The sequence below is a fragment of the Protopterus annectens genome, chromosome 3.part0 (genome assembly GCF_019279795.1).
Source record: "Protopterus annectens isolate FY-2018-M chromosome 3.part0, PAN1.0, whole genome shotgun sequence".
Taxonomy (NCBI): domain Eukaryota; kingdom Metazoa; phylum Chordata; order Ceratodontiformes; family Protopteridae; genus Protopterus; species Protopterus annectens.
The window spans coordinates 166,114,233-166,136,155 of record NC_056731.1 but is presented as its reverse complement, the minus strand read 5'-3'; the positions used below and the strand labels follow the sequence as shown (position 1 = coordinate 166,136,155).

At 37.2% G+C, this 21,923-nt stretch overlaps 1 protein-coding gene across 1 annotated transcript in view; it reads left to right on the top strand.

The window, feature by feature from the left end:
- Window positions 1–21,923, top strand: part of LOC122796295 — a gene marked incomplete in the record, with an annotated part of 1,783,369 nt that overhangs the window by 11,341 nt on the left and 1,750,105 nt on the right. Inside the window, 1 exon segment of the mRNA XM_044064662.1 lies at window positions 14,808–14,886. Within this exon segment, the coding sequence (XP_043920597.1) occupies window positions 14,808–14,886 (79 nt within the window).

Sequence of the window (21,923 nt, the reverse complement as noted above, 5' to 3'; positions counted from 1 at the left end):
GTCTGCCACTGCCAGCGTGTAACAAGATAAATATATTTATGTGTGTGTGTGTGTGTGTGTGTGTGTGTGTGTGTGTGTGTGTGTGTGTGTGTGTGTGTGTGTGTAGATATATGTGGGATATAGAAACACTCAAATGTTCCTCATTTTGTCTCATATTTTGGTCTGCTTCTTATAAAAATTGTGGTTTTCTGGCAAATCAGAGAACTGCAGTTGCTAAATAATGACAGACATTTGCATTTCAGACTTAGTAGCTTTCAGAAAAAGTCTGATAATGCAAACTCTGTGCTTCTGGCAACCTTCAAATTAAATAACAATAGCTGTCCCAGAATTTGTTCCTTATTCCATGTTTTCATTTTAGTTTTCATCTTGATTATTGAACTGTGATGCTGAGAGGCATTACGGGGTTGCAAACTGTATTCTGACAGTAGTGAGAAGAGAAAATAAATTTCTGTGTGGCAGTTATTTATGCATTTATTAATCCATTTGATAATAAAAACATCTGAGGTGTACAGACGCACTCATACATGTGACTGTTATTAACGGTCACATCAGTGTGTACATATGTATGTATCACGTGTGTGTGTGTGTGTGTGTGTGTGTGTGTGTGTGTGTGTGTGTGTGTGTGTGTGTGTGTAGTGGGGTTAAATAAATTACTGTGGCCAATTACCAATTGTTATTAGTTTTATTTATTACAATCTGATACCTGAGGTACACACAATCAATACATTTGGCTTTAATTACTATGTACCCGGGCTGTCTGTAGATAAACGTGATTGACACTGTTGTCATTTGTTTTACTTAAGCAATTATTATTCTGGCTTTATAGAAGTAGTGTATATCTATGTGGAATCAGATAGAACACTTTACTGTGGCTATTGTTTAACAAGCAAGTACAATGCCCCATTTGGCACGTACCTCACTAGACACCTGCAACAACTGGAGAGGCTGCAAAAGTACCTCGCAAAGAGGATCCTAGGCCTTAAACACTTGTCCTATATGGACAGACTCAAAAAACTCCAACTATTCTCTGTCTCATATCGCCTACTTAGAGGCGATCTCTGCTTGACAGACAAAGCCATGTCTGACTCAGCACTGTTAGAAATACTACATCTAAAGAAATCCCAATCCCCCCACACCACATGCTCCAGAGACCTCAACCTCATTACAACAATCAACAGAACACGCTGGAGGGACAGGTTCATAACCCAGAGACTGCCCATGCTATGGAATAGACTTCCCATACATGTCAAGCAGAGCACCTCACTGGCCCTCTTCAAGAGAAATCTTGATGAGTGGACAGGAAATAGAAAATTCACCCCGGGGATCACTCCAGTGGCTCTACTCAACAGATGCACTAGGAACTAAGGTTGGGTAGCATGATGCCAGGATAATCCTATGGGCTAGGCTTGTAAAGGCTCCAGGGATATTAGCCTACTACACACCTATGAACCTATGAACAATCAAATATCAATGATGTGCATAGTCAATAGACTGCATTTGGGTAAGGGGTTGTCTGTGATGAAAATGAGTAGATGTGTCTGGGGAAGGCATGACACTGCATCTAAAAGTTGCGCATTGGCCATCATTTTTTTCACTTTTCATCACAGTCAAATATCAGCATTGAAAAGAATACGTTGCTCTCTGTGGCAGTCTGGGTAGGACGTGTGAAACAGCAAGTAATGTTACTCTTTAACAGTGCTTACTTCTCTGGTCAAGGTTTTGATTGTGATTCTTTATGTGTGGAGTCTGCACAATCTCCTTGTCTCTGTGTAGGTTTTATCCATGTCTTTTTTATCTGGTTTCTTCTCTCAGACAATTAAGAGAAATTCATATGATATAACAGAAATAAATAAACCATGCTACTCTGCATCTAAGCTAATAATATACATTACTACTTCAAAAATTCAGAGTAATAAAGGAAAGGAATGAAAAAGCAGATTGCCAACATGGAAGCATTAATTTAAAAAACATAAAGCTACTAAGGTAAGAAGTAACATTAACAGAAGAATGTAGAATAGAAAATTTATCATCAACAATTCTAAAAAAGATAAATGTGATAAAAGCAACACACAAAATCAAAACAAATCAGGATTTATCTTTACCATTTCCTAAACTAAACTCATTATAAAAAACATAGAAGGTAGACAAAAAAAAAATAAAGACATTTTATACAGAACTGGAAAAACAATAGTAGCAAAACCAACTAAAAAAGAAGAAATCAGGACATAAGTATTTATGAAGATCCTGTTGAACATATAATTATTAATAATAATAATAATTATAATAATATAAATATAATAATAATGATAATAATAATAATAATGACAAGTACCACTGGACACACAGTCCCTTTTCAGGGGTGAACCAAAAGCAATCTCTGGTCAAGTGACTTGCTCAAAGTCTCATAGTAGGCAAATGAAGACTGAGGGAATCAAACCCTGCACCACAGTAACAACAGCTCACAGACTTAACCCTCTGTGACAACTGCTGAAAGATGCTAAATAAACAGTAAGAAGTGCTAATGTAGAGGATACGCAGTCGAATAAAATAGCATTTACAGAAATTAAGACAAAATCAAGAAAGGCTTCTAAATGGAAAACTCAGGTCCACATATCTAGCTTCTGGTTTGATATATTAATATCCTTGCACAACAGGACTGTAATATAAAGGAATAGATGAAAAGTCAGCAGTAAAATATGAACAAGTAAGAGCAAAGCTAAGTAAGCAATACCTCAGAAGACTAAAGATCATATTGAAAACTGTCTTGACATCTAAGAATGAAGTTCAACTTATACATCAACTTGCTCTTTATTTTTTAACCTACAACTTGGGGTGAGTCACAGGCCCCACTAAACATTGATCCATTTGACAAAAAAAAAGAAAAAATATTTCATGCCTACCAAGTAATGTATACAAAACAGTATGTAGCAAGAGTGTATATATATATATATATATATATATATATATATATATATATATATATATATATATATCCATTGGTCTGAAGGAGGTACAGACCGCATCAAAACTGACTATATGTATAGGTCTGCATTTGTGAGATTACATGGGTATTTGACAGTACCAGAGCCAAACAAAATTAAAATTCTAATCTATGAAGAAAACAAATCTAAGGTAACATATTTGCTTGGTTTAGCAGAAACATTTCAGCATGGAGTGGAAATGGAAATCAAGAAGTAGAATGAAATCAAGTGGCAACAGAAAGTGCAAAAAAAAAAGAGTATTAAGAACTGGACCAGAAGAAAAGAAACAAAAACTGAAAAGTGCACAGTTATAATGAAAGGTGTGGAAAATTCCTTGAACAACTACATTTTATTGAGGATTTGAAATAATGAATGGTTAAGGAGGTGAATTTAAAACAAGAGATGAAAGGTAGTAATCAACAGTTCCACACAGAGGTTTACATATACGTTGGTTTACAAAGGCTATAGAAATGGTGGGAAATATAGACAAATCAGATTCTGAAATATAGAACTAGAAACAGTGGCACATCTTGTTTCTGGTTGTGATCATAGGATCACAGGAAGTTACTAGGCTATTGACCCTGATGCCCTTATAACCCTAGTCAAGAGTTTAGCCCATGTTTAGACAAGTCAGCACCTGATGACCCTGTCCAGCAGGGACAGGGGTGGAATCCAAGGGGTGTATTTTCTATTTCCCATCCAGTTATCCAGATTGCACTTAAAAAGAGGTAAAGAGGTACTCTGCTTGACGTGGAGGTGGAGTCTATTCCACAGATGGGGGAGTCTCTGGGACACAAATCTGTCCTGCCAACAAGTCCTGTTGATGTCACAGACCAGACTGAGGCCGCAATGTGGGTTACCCGAGTGGAGCTTGGCTTGCGGATAAGCAGCAGTCCCATCAAGGCTGGGCCTGAAATTACCTTATATGCCAGACAGAAGTCACCTCTGAGGAGTCTGTATGAAACTGAGTAGAGGGATAGGGCTTTTAGCCTATCTCTGTATGTAGATGTTTGAGGTCCTAGATTCTCCTGGTGAGGAACCTCTGTGGTCTCTCCAGCTGCTCCATGTGCTTTGCAAAGTACATGCTGAAAGGGGCATTGTACTCAATAATGGGCTTTATAAAGGGTTGTTATGACCTCCTGTCCCTGGATGAGATAACCTTACTTATGAGGTGGGCCATGTAGAAGGCTTTCCGTACAACAGAAGCAACATGGTGATCAAAAGTCAGGTTGCTATCAACCTGGGTTCCCAAATCCCTCACGAGTGATTGCATGCTTAGGACATTGTTATTAGTGTAATAATTTGTGGGGACATCTCTCCCCAAAGGGGATGATGATGCATTTTTTAGTATTCAGCTTGAGGCCATGTTTCTGGCACCAGTCATTTGTCTGGGTGAGATGCTCTTAGAGGATGTCCACATCACTAGGTGAATTGATGACAGTGCCCAGCTTGCAGTCATCTGCAAACTTGGTCAGCCATATCCCACTGGTTTTGGCCTGCACCTCAGAAAAGTGTATCCCAAATAACAGAGGCCCCAAAACCGAACCCTTGGGTACGCTGCTTGTTACGGGTCTACTGTTTGAGGTGGCTTCCCCTATTTTGACTAGGTGGGTTCTATCAGTGAGCCTGTTTGCGACCCATCTGTAACATACAGATTGATGCCTAGTTGAGAAAGTTATGCATGGCTGAGTACCTGTATACGGAAGAGCACAACAATGTGGCAAGACTGTTGCACTGGGGATTGTGTAAGCACTACAGAATACAAATACAGGTGGGAAGTATTGGAAAAATGAACTACAAAAAATTACTGAAAGTTAAGAAATATTAATCACATGGTATAGTTAAGAAAGTAAAGGCAAGAAATCCAGATATAGTAGTCAAAGAATAAAGATCAAAAGTATCGTTATTCAGTGAAATAGCTATGTGTACTAAGATACACAAAATCATAAAACATTGCAGGAAATCCATGCAGAAACTACAGCAATATTTGATATAGACACCCAGAGAATTCAAAACATAGTAGGAGCAACAAGACCAATAAAAAAAGAGTTTTCAGGTTACTTAAACATGCTGCCAAAATGTGCAACTCCATATGATCTTCAGAAAGAAGCCATTCTTGGTACATTTCAAATGCTGAGAGGAGCACTTTTGGAAATCATCAAAGACTGAAGCAATACTAATTTCATAAACACTAATTGTTCACTGATTAAGGATTAGGGTTCATTCCTGTCATAATATTAGAAACTCAAAACATTTGGAGAAATTTATAAGAGATATTTGATACATTAATAAAAGGAGTTGTAAGTCATGGAATATATGAAATAAAGACAGTAAGGAGATATTGTTATATCTTAGAGAAATTATAGAAGTAATACAAAAAGGAGAGGTTGAAGGACAAGTAGTAATAAGTGATGTTGAAAAACATTCAAAAATGTGCAACATAAAGAAATCTGAAATGTATTATCAGCTTATTGCATTCTCCACAATCTGCAATAATTAAAAATAAAGTTTATGAAGCAAATTGGGCAATACTGATTGTAAATTGCTGGTTAGGAAACAAAGTTTGTATAGATAATGGTGTTCAGTGAGTACAATTTTTTTTGGATTGTTGATAAACGCTGTGATATGTAACTTAGAAGAAAAAAATGCCTACTGCTAGAATAGTTTATATAGCTGAGGTAAAATGTCTTTACTATTTACTTATGCTGACAATTACATACATTTATATATAAGAAAACAAACAATATTAACATGTTCCTAGTTACAAACATTAGCAACATTACATAAAATGCTCAATTCCTCCCTTCCCTTAGATCTCACTCCTCCTCCAAACATTATTCTGCATGCATCGTTCCCGCAATTTCCATTTTTTTTCTATGTACCTTCCTGCTACCCTTTTCTAAAGATCCCACTTCCAGTTCTTTAATCTCTGTTACAGTATTCAGTACTTCAAATACAGTTGGTTTAGACTTTGATTTCCATTTTCTAGCAATTGCTTTTTTGGCAGTCACCAGAATTAAACTTAGCAAAGCCTTACTATGTCTAGGCAATTCAAATCTGGTATCCTAGCTCAAAAAATGATTTCCTTAGTTACACCCATCGCTCACCCAGTATTTCCGGCAGAGTACTGTGTAGGGAACTTTTTGAAGTCTTCCTACTCATTACACTCCCAAAACATGTGCTCCCTCTCAATTACCTCTTTCTTCCGTACCATACCTCCTACATTTGCCATCTATCTGAGAAAAACTTCTTTGGAGCCTGCTTGGAGTATAAAAATATCTATGTATATACTTCCAAGCAAAAATCCTAAATCTTCTAGACTTTGTTGCATACTTTGGAGCCATACATATGTCTTCTTATGTTTTCCTTGTGAACTGCTAATCCAGTCTCTCTTCCCAATCTGATCTCTTCTGATTGATTCCTGTAGTTGTCTTGCAATATTTTATATGCCCTACTAATTATCTCTTTTTGAACAGCAACTTCTGTTCTAGATTCAACTAAAAACTCTTCCAGTGCTGGCCTTTCACTTAGGATCCCATATTGCTTTCTCTTTGCCTATACACTGATATCAATCCCTGATAAGGAAGGCAGTCTCTAGCCTGCAGTCCAAATGTCTTCTTGGCCTCTTTGAATTCTGTTACCTTTTCCAGTCTATTTATTTGCTCCCAATACTTTGGTTTCTTTGCCAGTTTTCTCCAATAAATTGTACCCCCCCCCCCCATGATTGCATTGTTTTGGCTGAAAACAAACAATGGGTCAAATTAGTTATGCAAAAACTGGTAATATTATTGCATGCTGTGGGCTTCAAACTTAGGAAAAATAAATGTCATGGAGATGCAAATATAGGAGGTGCTAATACACTTTAATATGACAGAAACAGAAGTGCTATGAGTTACTCTGGGGAGTAATAAAATTGTAAGACAATGGGAAAGCTTAATGAATAAATTTTAGGATACAGTTAAAGTTTGGAAACTTTATGTTGTCTTATGGTTAACATGTATATTGAATACACTCCAAGCTATTAGGAAAACTAAATTATTTGGGGGAATGTCCATGTACCCTACTCATTCTGAAAATAAACTTCTTGAAATGTTTTCCTTGGCTTCTTAGAGAAATAAATTGAATCCTTCCTACAGAGGAAGGTTGGAAGAACAACTGCAGCAGGGCTAGCCACCTGGTGGTGTAAACCTTGGCTCTAGATGATTGTCACTGTTGAAGTGGCACTCTGACCCCATGTGCAAAAAGGGAAAAATGGGTTGTGGATGGATGAATGAAGAGTGACATGTTGTATAACTCTGTGAATTAGGGAAGTCTCATGACTCAAGTTTTTTTTTTTGGCAACTATGCATGTGTACATTATAATGAAATTAATATCATAGGATACAACAAATATTTATTATTTATAGAATAATTATTTAGTGTAAGTATAGTTATTTGCTTAAGTGTCATATGTTCATAAGTCATGGAAACCAATATATGGGCCTTATGGCCATAATAGTGCACTGCCTCTGTAAATGTAGGATTCAAGGCACAATGTCCCATCCACAGATCCCAAATTGTCTTTGAATTTAACAGAGTGACAGATGTATGTACATTCGAGGGTCATCTGTTCCAAAATCTTGGTATTACCTGAGTGGTATATTTACTTCTCAATAAAGTTTTGTTAAAGCAAACATAAAAGTTTATGTTTTTGTACTTTTAAGTGATAGGATTTGAATTTACTTCTAAGTCAAATAGACACTGTTGCATTTCATTACTGAAGGCTTTGTATGTTAAGATTGTTTACCCTGAAAATGTCTGTAGTTAAGTAAAAACAAGTTCATCTTTATCATAATAACTTAAGTCTTTAACAGTTGGAATATGTGTTGTAATTTTCCTTTGTACTGATTTAAGTATCTGAAGCTAACTCTCTATTTAAATGCAAAATTAATTATTAAATTCTAATAAGGGTCTTGGGTAAGTGGTATAAATTCTAATCATAGTCATTTCATCTCTTAAAGAGACAGATTTTGTATTAGGCCTATGTGTCTTAAGGCCTTGATCCTGATATTAACATGATTCTCAAATGAAAATGTATTAGTTATTGTAATGCCAAGACCTTTATAATCATGAATTTGTTCAAGCATGGTTTCATTTAAAGTTATTAGATATTTTAATGTTTGCCTGCCACAGTAAATCACTTTAAATGTTTTCACTAAAATGGAAGCTATCATTTATTGACCATTCAGTAATATCCTTCAAATATCTGGTTATTGCAATTATGTCATTACTGGATATTGCAATAAATCCAACCTTGCAATCAGCTACATACTTGTTAATCCATTAGGGTTTCCAACTGGGTGTAGGTTCAAAACCTAAACTGAACAGAAAAGGACCTAATAGTGAACCTGGAGAATCCCACAGAGGTGCATTTAAGTAACCAGAATGAACTCCTTCTACTGTTACATATTGAAACCATACTCCAAGTCAATTATCAATCAATTTTATCAGACAAGGGTTAAAAACAATACGGTTCTGAATCTTTATATATAAAATAATGAGGTAAAGTGTTAAAATATTTAGCAAGGACAAAAAATAACACCAACAGAAAGGCCCATGTTCATAGCAAAGCTAATCTGGTCATAAAATTTAACAAAATGTTCTCTAACCTCTACTTTCCTACTCTGTCATGATCTCACTTCTCTCTGCTTCATCTTCTTAAATATAAAAAAACTTTTTATTGCTTGTGATTTTGATTCCAAATGTTGCCAACCATGTAAAGATTTGTTCTTATGTTACTTGGCTGCTACTCTGAATGTTTCCATCCTTGTAAAGTTTGTTCTTATGATGTTATTATTTGATAATGTTTATTCTTTTGCTGCATTCAAGAATCTGTAATTGCACAACCTTTACATTCCTATCAAATTTCAATGTATTTTTTAAATGATTGATTTCTATATTACACTGTCTTTAGGATAAGTAATTGTTGGAGCTTTCCCCCTGGGTCTCCACTGAAAATGGGCTACTTGCCCAGTCGGACACTACCCGGTTAACAAATGCAATAAATAAATGAAAATAAATAAAACTGGGGAAGGTTGACTGCATTACAATGAAACCATGTTGACCAATGTCCAAAGAATATGAACTGTTAACTGGACCCTTTAAAACATAGACTAAACATCTTTCAAATATTTACTCAGTAAAAATGTGAGACAAATTGGTCTGTAATTTTAGATTTAAAAGTTTAATGCCCTTCTTAATGATAGGAGTAACAGATGACTTGTTTAAGACAATTAAAAAACAGAATGGGCGCTAGAACATTTTTGAATATTTGAAATTAATAAGCAGGGAATACTGTCAGATCCGACAGAGGTTTTTCTTATTTTTTGTTCAGCGAGAATGTAATAACCGTCCTGGGGTTTCGGTAAACTCTTTCTAGGCTTAGCATGAAGCCTATATGGAGTTTACATGTTTGCATGGTGAGCAGCAGCTCTAATTGCATAAGCATGCCACGTACCACGTTTAAACATAAACAAGTGTGGTTTTGTTGGCAGCAACAGTGTTGCTGGCCAGGAAACCATGTAAAGCAACACGAACACCTGCAGACATAAAGAGGTAAACTAGGTCTGTGAGACTGTGTGGAAAGTCACAGTGACTACCAGGGTTTTTAATAAAGCAATGTATGTAGTTCCAACACATTAAATGAAAGTGTATACAGTGCAAAGTAGTGTGGAAACCTGTGTCAGGCATACTGAATAAAGTTGTGTAAATGATCAGTAAGGGTACATAGACTGCATTATAAATATATAGTTAGAGGATGTGTGTATATTGAAAAGTGACACACAAATGAATTGTAGGAATGAACATAGGGTAAGAGGAAAGGTGAAACATGTTAATGTACAGTAGATGAGGGAATGTCAATGAAGAAAGTTGTAGCATTAACAGTAATCACATACTGACAGGATACAGTATGGACTCTGCAGTTATTGTATATTCTGTGACTGTCACAGACAGTGACATATCAATGGACTGAATAATTTGTGATACAAGTATCCTGACATGAACAATGGACAGAACATATATCATGGATGGTATATACAAATAGGATTATGTGCATATTGTGAAGCTGTGCAAAATGAGTTGCCTTGCCTGAATATGAATGCATTGTCAGGATAGGTTTCAACAAAGTGGGACACATAGTAACAGGCCCATGGACAACAGTAGACAGAAGCACACACAATCAGAGATTATATCAGAATAATACCACCTGCAATCCCATATCTTCCACATAACATATGTGATTGTGAGTGATCATAGATGGTTCTGAAAGAACACACTTGTACAACTGTTATGATTCATCAGCAATCTATTAGGGGAATCAAGCATACCTCCCTCAAAATGTAACATCTGCCAAAGGTATTTGGATGGCACTGTTATGCCTATATTAGAAATAATGAGCAATCCTGGCTAGTTGACAGATGTGCATACCACTTTGTCTACTCATAAGGGTGTGTTGTTAATATTGTAATCATCTTGTGTGTTTGCATTCTTAATGGAACTAATCCCCTCACAAGTTTTCTTCATATGGCAGGTCCCCATGGGTGTTGCATCAATCCTTTGTATGTGTTGATACAGTATGCATTATACCAAAACCAACATGGACTCAATGACTGAACAAATTTGCAGTCCTCCACAAAGCTGATTGGAAAAAGCAAGTGTAAGTCAGTTTTGAAGTCTGGCACTTAAATAATGGACTGGAAAGGGTCTACCACAGAGCCCTGAGGTAGGGAGCTGGTCACTTGACTCTAGATAGGGGTGACTTCACATACTGCAACATATTTCTCTGTCACGTATGTGTTCTAGTTGTCTATCCACTTGGTGACGCAGGTGTTTATGGCAACTTGTGACAGTTTCTCTGTAATACCCGACTGTTGATTTGTGTCAAATGCCTTGGCCAGGTACAGTTACACCGAATGATAGTATTGTCATCAGACATGCCCTTGGTGACTTTCTTGAAGACAGCAAACAGATGCAACAGACATGATGTAGCCTGAACAAATCAAATGTGGGTTTAGTACACAGTCGGGATATTATGTGTGTCCTTTTAGAGAAGGTTCCTGATGACTCCTTGGCCTACCTTACAGATGAGGAGAGTCAGGATGGGTATATCTCCATGCATCAGGTGATGGTCTCCCTGAGTCAGAAGGATGCATGTTGCTGTACACTCTTCTATGGGAACATAGTCTATCTCAAGGCTGTGTTAGTGTACGGATCCAACTCCATCTGGTAGGTCAGGTTTTAAGTCATGTTATAGGCAACCTGTGATGTTGTCAGGGCCCATTGCTTTTGTGTTATTAGCCATAGAGAGTGCACAGACATGCTGCTCTGCTGAGAGTAAAAACTGAGTAATGTTTGCATGTATACTTTGGCCAATATACAGTGGCGAATGGGTGGTGACATGTGAGACAAACTCTCAGCTAGCAGACTGTCTATGTCTTCTGGGTGGCTATGTCTGCTGACATCCACACACAGATCTATGCTTAGTTGTGTATTCCACTTAACATTTCATATGTATTGGAATAAATAATTTGTGACAATACCTACATACAGCCTTGGTCATTCATCACATTCCACACACTGTTGCTATGCACACAGTCATACAATTGTACCAGTGTCACATACTTACATCACTCGTAGAACATATGCCTATATGTGTTTCACTGGCAAGCTGTGTTTGAGTGGTATGATGTTTTATTAGGATACATTACAGATCAGTTGTTTGTGGCTCACACAGAACATTTCCTGATACAAATGCTAATAGTTACACAATGATGCTGCTGACCACCTCAGTAATCCTTGGATGTAGCAACACAGCTGCACATACAATGAATTCCACAAGGTTGCGTTTGTGTATATCACAGCATAACAACCATGTGTATAAGACAAGACTTATGTGACCATGTAATCAATATGAATTGATATTGATGTCAGTCATAGAACATTTAATGATGGTATGTAGACACATACACACCTGTGCCATACTGCAAGTGTCACTGTGATGGTGGAATGTGAACTGTGTAGAAGGTTGATCTGCTCCACTATAAAAACACATGTCCTAATACAACAACAATATACAGTGGATATAAAAAGTGTACACACTCCTGTTAAAATGCCAGGGTTTTGTGATATAAAAAAATGAGACCACAAAAAATAATTTCAAAACATTTCCCACCTTTAATGTGGCCTATAACCTGCACAATTCAATTGAAAAACAAACAAATAAAATATAAAAATAAAAAATGTACAATAAGCTGGTTCCATAGGTGTGCACACCCTTAAACTAATACTTTGTTGAAGCACCTTTTGTTTTAATTACAGCATTCAGTCTTCTTGGGTAGGAGTCTATCGGCATGGCATATCTGGACTTGACAATATTTGCCCACTCTTCCTTGGGAAAAGTGCTCCATATCTGTCAGACTACAGATTCTCTATTAGATTTAGGTCTGGGCTCTGGCTGGGCCATTCCAAAACTTTAATTTTCTTCTGGTGAAGCCATTCATTTGTTGATTTGGATGTCTACTTGGGGTCACTGTTGTGTTGAAAGGTGAAATGCCTTTTCATCTTCAGCTTTCTAGCAGATGCCTGAAGATTTTGGGCCAAAAGTGACTGGTATTTGGAGCTGTTCATAAGTCCCTCTTCCTTGACTAAAGCCCCAGTTCCAGATGAAGAAAAGCAACCCCAAAGCATGATACTGCCACCACCATGCTTCACTCTGGGGATGGTGTTCTTTTGGTGATGCTAAGTGTTGTTTTTGTGCCACACATATCTTTTGGAATTGTGGCCAAAAAGTTCAACCTTGGTCTCATAAGACCATAACACTTTTTCCTACACACTTTTGGGAGACTTCATGTATTGTTTTGCAAATTGTAGCCAGGTCTGGATGTTTTTCTGTGTAAGAAAAGGCTTCCATCTTGCAACCCTACCCCATATTCCAGACATATGGAGAATACAGGAGATTGTTGCCATAGAAATTCCTGCAGCTCCTTCCGTGTTACTGTAGGTCTCTTGGCAGTCTCCCTGACCAGTTTTCATCTTGTCTTTTTATCAATTTTGGATGGATGTCCAGTTCTTTGCAATGTCACTGTTGTCCCATATTTTCTCCACTTTTTGATGACTGTCTTCACTGTATTCCATGGTATATCCAATGCTGTGGAAATTTTTTGTACCCTTCTCCTGACTGATACCTTTCAACAATGAGATCCCTTTGATGCTTTGTATGCTTTCTGTGACCTATGGCTTTTGCTATAGCAAGCAACTGAGTAAATGTCAGGAAAATCCTACTAGGACAGCTGAACTTTATTTGGGGTTAATCAGAGTCTGTGTAGTTGATGGCAGGTGTGTACCCAAGAAGACTGAATGTTGTAATTAAACCAAAAGGTGCTTCAACAAAGTATTAGTTTAAGGGTGTGCACACTTATTCAACCAGCTTATCGTACGTGTTTTATTTTTTATATTTTTTCCCTAACAGATTTGTTTGTTTTTCAATTGAATTATACAGGTTATAGGTCACATTAAAGGTGGGAATTTTGAAATGGTTTATTGTGGTCTCCTTTTTTATATCACAAAAACCTGGCATTTTAACGGGGGTGTACACTTTTTATATCCACTGTACATAACAGTGTATCATACTATGTCAACAGTTCTCAGGAGGCATATTACTACAGCTGTTATAGAAGGAGCATGTAATGTAATGGCATCAGTGGCCATCAATACATTAGCTCACATCACAGATTGTAATACTCTCTTGCAGCCCTACTGTACATCCACATCTCAATATAACACATGTCAATGACAGCAACATTGACATGTCAACCGTTCATAGGGTCATATGACATTATTAGGCTATTGGCCAACATCACATGAAATCCTCTCCATTATTATACCCTGTAAAAAATCCCTATTATCTATATTATGGAAGATAGTAAGCCTACTGTGTTTATGTGTATACTTGTTTGATTGCATTGCATCCTGCCACTGTCCATATGGGACAGGTGTACCATACTATGACATAATTAGCAATCACACATGCATTGTGGTCTTGAGATTGCTTGCAGTGGCTCATGGAAGGACTCTGCTTCATGATGTGTGTATATATATTTGACATGAGGACATCCTCCACTCCTCTGCTGGAAGGATGTCATGTGGCCAGTGGAAAAAGGAGGATGGTGGATGGATGGTCTACATGAGAGGTTTTCCAAGTGGTAGCACAATGAAGAACAATTCCAAAGATCATACAATGCCCATAATGTACCACCAATCACACACACATACACACACACACTTGTGTAGGTGTAGAATATGAATGTCATGCAATGTCACAGTAGCAATACCACAAATGTCTGACAGTAACACTGTCATTTTGCACTTTATGGAGTATGATAGCATCATTGTATGCTGAGGAGAACATGTTGAGATGGTATGTAAAATTGTCTCAAACTTGATAGGTGTAGAAGGTCTTGATATGCACCCATACCTCTCAAATGTACCGAATTCCTCGGTAAATACCAGTCTGGAGGGCAAAATATTGGGATGACTTTCTTGCTGATGTCATCACATGCATAGTGTGCGTGATAATGTCAGCTTTGCGAGGCAGACTGTCAGTCTGTTGCTGTAGGTAACATGATGGTAGCTGTTTTTTTTTTTTTTTTTTTTTTAATTAATTAGAGCAATCACTGAGCCCCAAGCCATTCATTACTTAATTTAAGTACAGCTTCAGCAAACAAGCTGCAGAGTTGGTCGGTCCGTGGTTCTAAGAAGTCTTCTCTTGATTTCTCTCTTTTTAATCAGGCAGTGCACACTGCAGAGGCAGCAGAGAAGCAATGAAAAAAATTATGTTGACTACCAGTTCTTCCCCCGTCTCTTCCAGGTAAGGAAAAAAAAAAGAAAAAACAGCCAGAGGCTAAACTTGTGTGACTTTTTCTTTTATTTAACACTTTTTCTTACTGTGAAAACACTACATTATGTCAGTTGTAATTCCTTGCAAAATAAAAGCTTGAATAAAATTAGATTTTAAAAAAGGAAGTCATAAGAGCTTATAATTGTTGGTTCGGTAGTTTGCCTGTTCTTTCACTTGAGTTGGTAGGGAATACCATTTTACGTTAATGCTATTTTGCTATACGGCATTGATTTGTTACGTGCTGAGCTACTCTTCTTTAAAAGCAAAGCAAACATCTTTATAAAATGCAGCAGCAGTTTTTCTATATCCAGCACGTTAATGATGCTTTTTGTCACCACTGCCCTAAGCCCTGTTGGTGGGGAGACTAATCCTGTCCAGGTTAAGTGTAACTCTAATAATCTTCACTGTATATTCCCCAACTATTTGAGCTGCTCATGCAAAGGCTACTTTGTGTAAAATTCATCAACCTCTTTCTTCATCAGACTTTGCTAAATATTTGAAGTGGAAGAGATAGTTTAACTTCTGTTTTAAATATGCAGCTTCGTTATATAAACAAAAATGAATAAACTACTCAAGACTTCCTTCCACAATGGTAAGTGTTTTTTTTGGTGCTAAAGCATGCAGCTTCTTTTTTCTGACAAGGATAGTCTTTGCAGGCTGTATCTGAGCCTTTGAGGGTCAGAGGACACTGTATGTATAGTAATGCTGATATTTTATAATTTAAGGCTGACGGTTGGTTTGTTTATTTGAAAATAAAAATGAGAGACAGAGCAAAATATGCGGAATGCTGCTACTGGCTGACTGCAGTTCTTGGTTGATGGTTGGTTTGTTTATTTAAAAATAAAAATGAGGGACAGAGGAAAATATGAGGAAACATTGGAGATATTATTTAAGTTTCAAAGATAATGTGTACCCTTATTTAGCTCATGTAGTAACATTTTCTCTTGTGCAGTATGAGAGAATATCTTTACAATCTATTTTCTCTTAGTCATATAAAAAGCAGCTCATGTACTTATTCATTGCAAGTTTCATTCCCATCAGATCTGCATGATGCAAATAAAACCCTCTCTGTTCTGTAACTCTAAATGCTTTCATTTTTGCCTGACCCTTTGTAACTTCTGAATCCATTTTGTACACATGCTGATCTGTGCCTGCAGTCACACGCCCGACCCGATCCATCCTATTCCTTTTCTTTTCCTGGTATTGCTCTTCTAGTTAATAATTTTATCAAGGAGTCCCATCCTATGGCATTTCTAGCCTTTTTGTCTAAACCAGAACTTGTCAGCTTTGTGTGAGACATTGCCACACAAAAATAAGACTGTCTATAGGCCAGCAGAAATAGAACACAGCCCTTTAACACAACACTGACCACATCTTGTTGGACAGCTAGGGTGCATTTGGCTATTATTTACATTGATACTGCTATGTTTAACTTGTGCTCAAGTATCTAATCTTCCTCTTCCTCACAAAGCAGCCTTTAGGCTATCTTTTCAAAGCATATGCATGCACAAACCTAACTATTAGTATACCCAGGACTTGTTTTCTTATTTTCAGCTTTCTCAGCTAACTTACAGAGTTCTGCTATGTATTACAGATAATTGTCATGTCTCATTTGATTTCTTTTGTGAATCTAAAACCATCTGCAGTTAAATGGACATTAGGCATTGTGTGCCTGAAATTTATTTCAATGACTTTCATCAGTTAATTTATTTTTATAAAAGAAAATTGCATTTTAGTTTTACACAAGTTCAAAGTTTGATACAAGTTCAAATGCTAATATAAATAAAACACTATTATGCTGCTTATATTTTGTGTTTAATATTTTGTCTGTTCTTCAATTTGCATTTGAATGTCAGTATCCCACAATTACATTTGAGTGGGCAGGGTTACATAATTATGTATGCAAATTTTAATTTAATCAGCGTACAGATTTTTGGCCCATTGTACCTACTTTTCATGTGCCTTTGTCCAGATTTTTGATGTTTCCAGGTTGAGATGTATGTACGCAGCCAATAACTATTTCAGAATATGCACCAATAATAATTAAAATAAAAACACAGGGTAATGAAATAAAAATGAGACATTGGCACTTTCCCACCTATCTATTGAAAATACAGGAATTTAAGGAATGGGTAGTGGAGATTATTCAGGAGCTATTAGAGAGGATAGAAATTTCTTCTGAAAATATAGCTAGGGAGTGGGATAAAATTAAGGTGGAGTTTAAAAATAGGCCAGAAATAAAAGAAAGGGAGCTATGGTTAAGAAGTAACAAGAATTATTTAGAGGGACTGACAAATGTTAAACTTTTGCAGAATAGGGGGAATCTCACAGAGCAAGAAGAGGATTAAATGCAGAATGGTAAGCAGAACATAAGAGGTTACCTCGATAATATGCACGAGTTTAGAAAGATTGCTGTTAAACAACTGTTTTTGATAACAACAGTAGAGCACAAAAAGTTTTAGCGCAATGACTCAGGCAACAGAAAGTAGAAAGGGCTTTTGCAAAGCATAGGGTGCCTATAGCTAGGAAGGTAAGAAGAGATCCTATAGAGGTTTTAGAAAGATTTTGGAAATTATATGAAAGTCTGTATGTATAAAGCAGAGAAATATGGAAATCAAGAAAAGATACAAATGGAAATGTTTATGGAAAAATTAAATATGCCAGGGTTAGAGGTAGATAAGGCTCAATTACTAATAATTAAGATAGGAGGAGATGAGATAAAAATTGTGATGTATAACCAAGCTACAAAAAAGTCCCCAGTAACAGATGGTATTCCTGTAGAAGTTTGGAAGCTAAGAGGGAAAAAATTATAAAGATATGGAAGGTTTTGGTTAACAGCATTTTAAGAGGAGGAGAAGTACCAACATCTTGGAAGAAAGCTGTGGTAGCTGTAATACCTAAAGTGGGTAAAGATCCATCAGATCCAACTTCATACAGTCCCATTTCAATACTAAACCATGATTATAAAGTGTTTTTGTCTATAATGGCTAAAAGAATGGCAAAAGTGATGCCTAATTTGATAGTTATGGATCAGTGTGGTTCTGTGGAGGGGAGGTAAACATTTGACAACATTAACAGAACACTGATGATCCAGAGGGAAGCAGAATATAAGAAGATACCTTTGTTGTTGGTAGGTCTTGATGCAGAGAAAGCATTTGACAGAGTAAGCTGGGACTTTATAGGCAGGGCAATGGAAGCATTTGCTTTAACTGAAAAAAATATAAGGTTAATTAGGAGGACATATGAGGGATCGGAGTTGAAAATTAAAGTAGGTGGGGTCTTCTCTGATAATTTCTGGTTGTACAGAGGAACCAGGCAGGGGTGTTCTCTTTCCCCTTTGATATTTGCATTATATTTAGAACTGGTGGCAAAGAAAATAAGTGGCTCAGATATTCAAGGGTATAATTGGTATGGTAGTCAAGAAAAGCTGGCTCTATTTGCAGATGATATTATTTTATACATGACAAAACAAGAGGCATTACAGTGTTGTGGAACATTTTGAGACAGTTTCAAATCTTTTTGGGATACAAAATTAATGAAGCTAAAACAAAGGCAATAGAGGTAAATTGTGTACCCACACACAAATTGATTCAGCAATATCCATATTTATGGAGACATGATAAAATGAAGTATTTAGGAGTCTTCTTCTTCTTCTTTCGGCTGCTCCCATTTGGGGTCGCCACAGCAGATCAACTGTTTCCATGTCCTCCTGTCCTCTGCATCTTGCTCTGTCACACCAACCACCTGTATATCCTCCCTCACCACAGCCATAGACCTCATCTTAGGCCTTCCTCTTTTCGTGTTACCTGGCAGCTTCATCCTTAGCATCTTTTTCCCAATATACTCTGCATCCCTCCTCAGCACATGTCCAAACCAACGTAATCTTGCCTCTCTGGCTTTGTCTCCAAACCTTCCAACCTGGGATGATCCTCTAATGTACTTATTACTAATCCTGTCCATCCTCATCACACCCAGTACAAATCTTAACATCTTCATCTCTGCCACGTCAAGCTCTGACTCCTGCCTTTTTGTCAATGCCACAGTCTCCAACCCATATAACATAGCTGGTCTCACTACCCTCTTGTAGACCTTCCTTTTCACTCTTACTGGTACTCATCTGTCACAAATTACTCCTGACACTCTTCTCCACCCACTCCATCCTGCCTGTACTCTCTTCTTCACCTCTCTTCCACACTCACCATTACTCTGAACTGTTGATCCCAAGTACTTAAACTCATTCACCTTCACCACCTCTACTCCCTGCATCCTCACCATTCCTCTATCCTTCCTCTCATTCACACACATATATTCTGTCTTAGTCCTGCTGACCTTCATTCCTCTTCTCTCTAGAGCATATCTCCACCTCTCCAGGGTTGTTTCCACCTGTTCCCTACTCTCACTACAGATCACAATGTCATCTGCAAATATCATAGTCCACGGGGACTCCTGTCTGATCTCGTCTGTCAACCTGTCCATCACCATTGCATATAAGAAATGGCTCAGAGCTGATCCTTGATGTAATCCCACCTCCACCTTAAACGCATCCGTCACTCCCACCGCAGACCTCACCGCTGTCACACTACCCTCGTACATATCTTGTACCACTCTTACATACTTCTCTGATACTCCCGACTTCCTCATACAATACCACAACTCCTCTCTAGGCACCCTAGCTAATAAAAAACTGAGAAAATGGAGCTTTGTTATATGGATATGGATAGTATGATACAAGCAGTCAAAATGTTTTTAGTTCCTTTAGTCTTATACACAGGTGAGGCATATTTTTATCAACCAGAGGAGAGGCTGTGGATAGCAATTAATAAAGAGCTAAAGGACTTTATCTGGGAAGGGAAGACAGCACAAGCCAAGTGAGATAAGCCAATTCTTCCAGTAGAACAGGGCGGATTGAGATTACCCAATTTGAAGGGGTATTTCAGAGCTACATAGTTAAGGTTTCTATACAAAGCACAAGCAGAAAACTATAATTCAACGTGGAAAGTGATGCTGTTGAAACAGATGCGGAAGCTCAAGAAACCAAGAGAGACTGGTATTTTGGATGCAAGGCTTTAAGGAGAATAACAATAATCATACAGAACTGGAGCTTTTCTCCCCGGGCCTCCACTGAAAATGGATATGTGTCCAGTTGGACTTCCCCGGTTAAAAAAAATGTAAAATAAATAAATAAATAAAATATCCATAAAGTAGCAGAAAGTATTCTAAGAAATAAGCCAACACAGAACTGGAGAAAGGAGATTCTGCCAATAGGGATGACTGCAATTAGGGAAATAGACAATAGGCATGTGGGGGCTGGAATTTATTGGAGAAAAAAATGGCAAAGGAACCAAGGTATTGGGAGCAAATACCTAGAGAGGGAAAGGTAATACAATGGGAAGAGGCCAAGAATTTATTTGGACTGCAGGTTAGAGCTTGCTTTCCCTATCAAGGAGTGATATCAGAGTACAGACAAAGAGGAAGCAATAGCGGATTATAAATGAAAGACCAGCACTGGTAGAGTTTTTAGTAGAATCTAGAACAGAAGCTGCAATTAAAAAAGGAATAATTAGTAGAGCATGTAAAATATTGCATGATAACTATAAGAATCAGAGGAGGCTAGAAAGAATTAGGAAGAAAGATTGGATAAGCAATTCACAAAGAAACAATGGGAGGATATATGTATGTCTCCCAAATATGCAACAAAATCTTCAAGATTTAAGAGTTTTGCTTGGAAATGTTTTACATAGATATTTTTATACCCCAAGCAGACTTCAGATAATTTTTTCTCAGGTAGACAGCAAATGTTGGAGGTGTGACGGGGAAGAAAGAGGTACTTGGGAACATATTTTCTGGGATCGCAGTGAGTTAGTGGACTTTAAGGATTCTCTGCAGGATACACTGTTGGAGATGCTGAGTGGGTAGATTGGTGTGCTGAGGGAGATGAGTTTTCTGAGCTATGATACAGAATCAGAATTGCCTAGACATGGTAAGGCCTTGCTGTTTCTAATTATGGTAGCTGCCAAAAAAACAATTACTAGAAAATGGAAATCAAAAGCTAAACCAACTATATTAGAAGTAGTGAATATAATAACAGATAGAACAACTGGAACTGAGATCTTTATAAAAGGGTAGGAGCAAACTACATTGGAAAAATTGGAATTCTGGGAACAATACATGCAGGGGAGGAATGAGGTTTAAAACAAGGCAGGACTTAAATGAGCTATGTAATGTTTGACTGAAAATGATTGGGTAGATTATAAGTGATGTATAATGTCTGCAACTGGGACTGTGTCAGTATGGTTGGTGATGTAAAATGCTTGCATCTAGGATTGTGTCAGTGTGGTTTGTTTTCATTTATATAAACGTATGATTGCTTATGTCATAAGTGATGGTTTAATAAAGATGTTTCTTGTTTAAAAAAGGGGCAGGAATTGAATAATTTATGTAATGTTGGTTAGGTTATATGATATATAGCAATATATGTGAAGTATAATGGTTGTTAATTTGTTAATACAGTTTGTTTACGTTTGTATAAATGTAAATTAGCCTATGTCACAAGTGATGATTCATAAAGGTGTGTTTAGAAGAACATGATAGGTGTATGTACAGATATGAAAGTCACCTGCTGTCAGATTATAACCTATATTAGTGTAGGTAAACTAGTTTACAAACACAGTAGTTAATGTTACTACCACAGCACAGGTTTGTCTTGTACACTGTCAGAGTGCATGTTCTACAGGATGACATCATCATTGTATGTTACAATGAGATGTTCCGATTAGGGTTTGACATAGCTTTGAACTCACATATCATTCTAAAATTGTCACCGTAGTGATTGCTGACTAAACACACAGTTGACTGTAGTGAGAATAGAACCACTATCTGTCTGTTTACATGGCGCAGTACTTAACACAAGTGCCAATGGACAAGTCTGGCTCTAATAGTGTCCAGCAACACTTTATAGCTGATGACATCAGCAATATCTGGTGAAAATTAGATGGCAATAGCAGTAT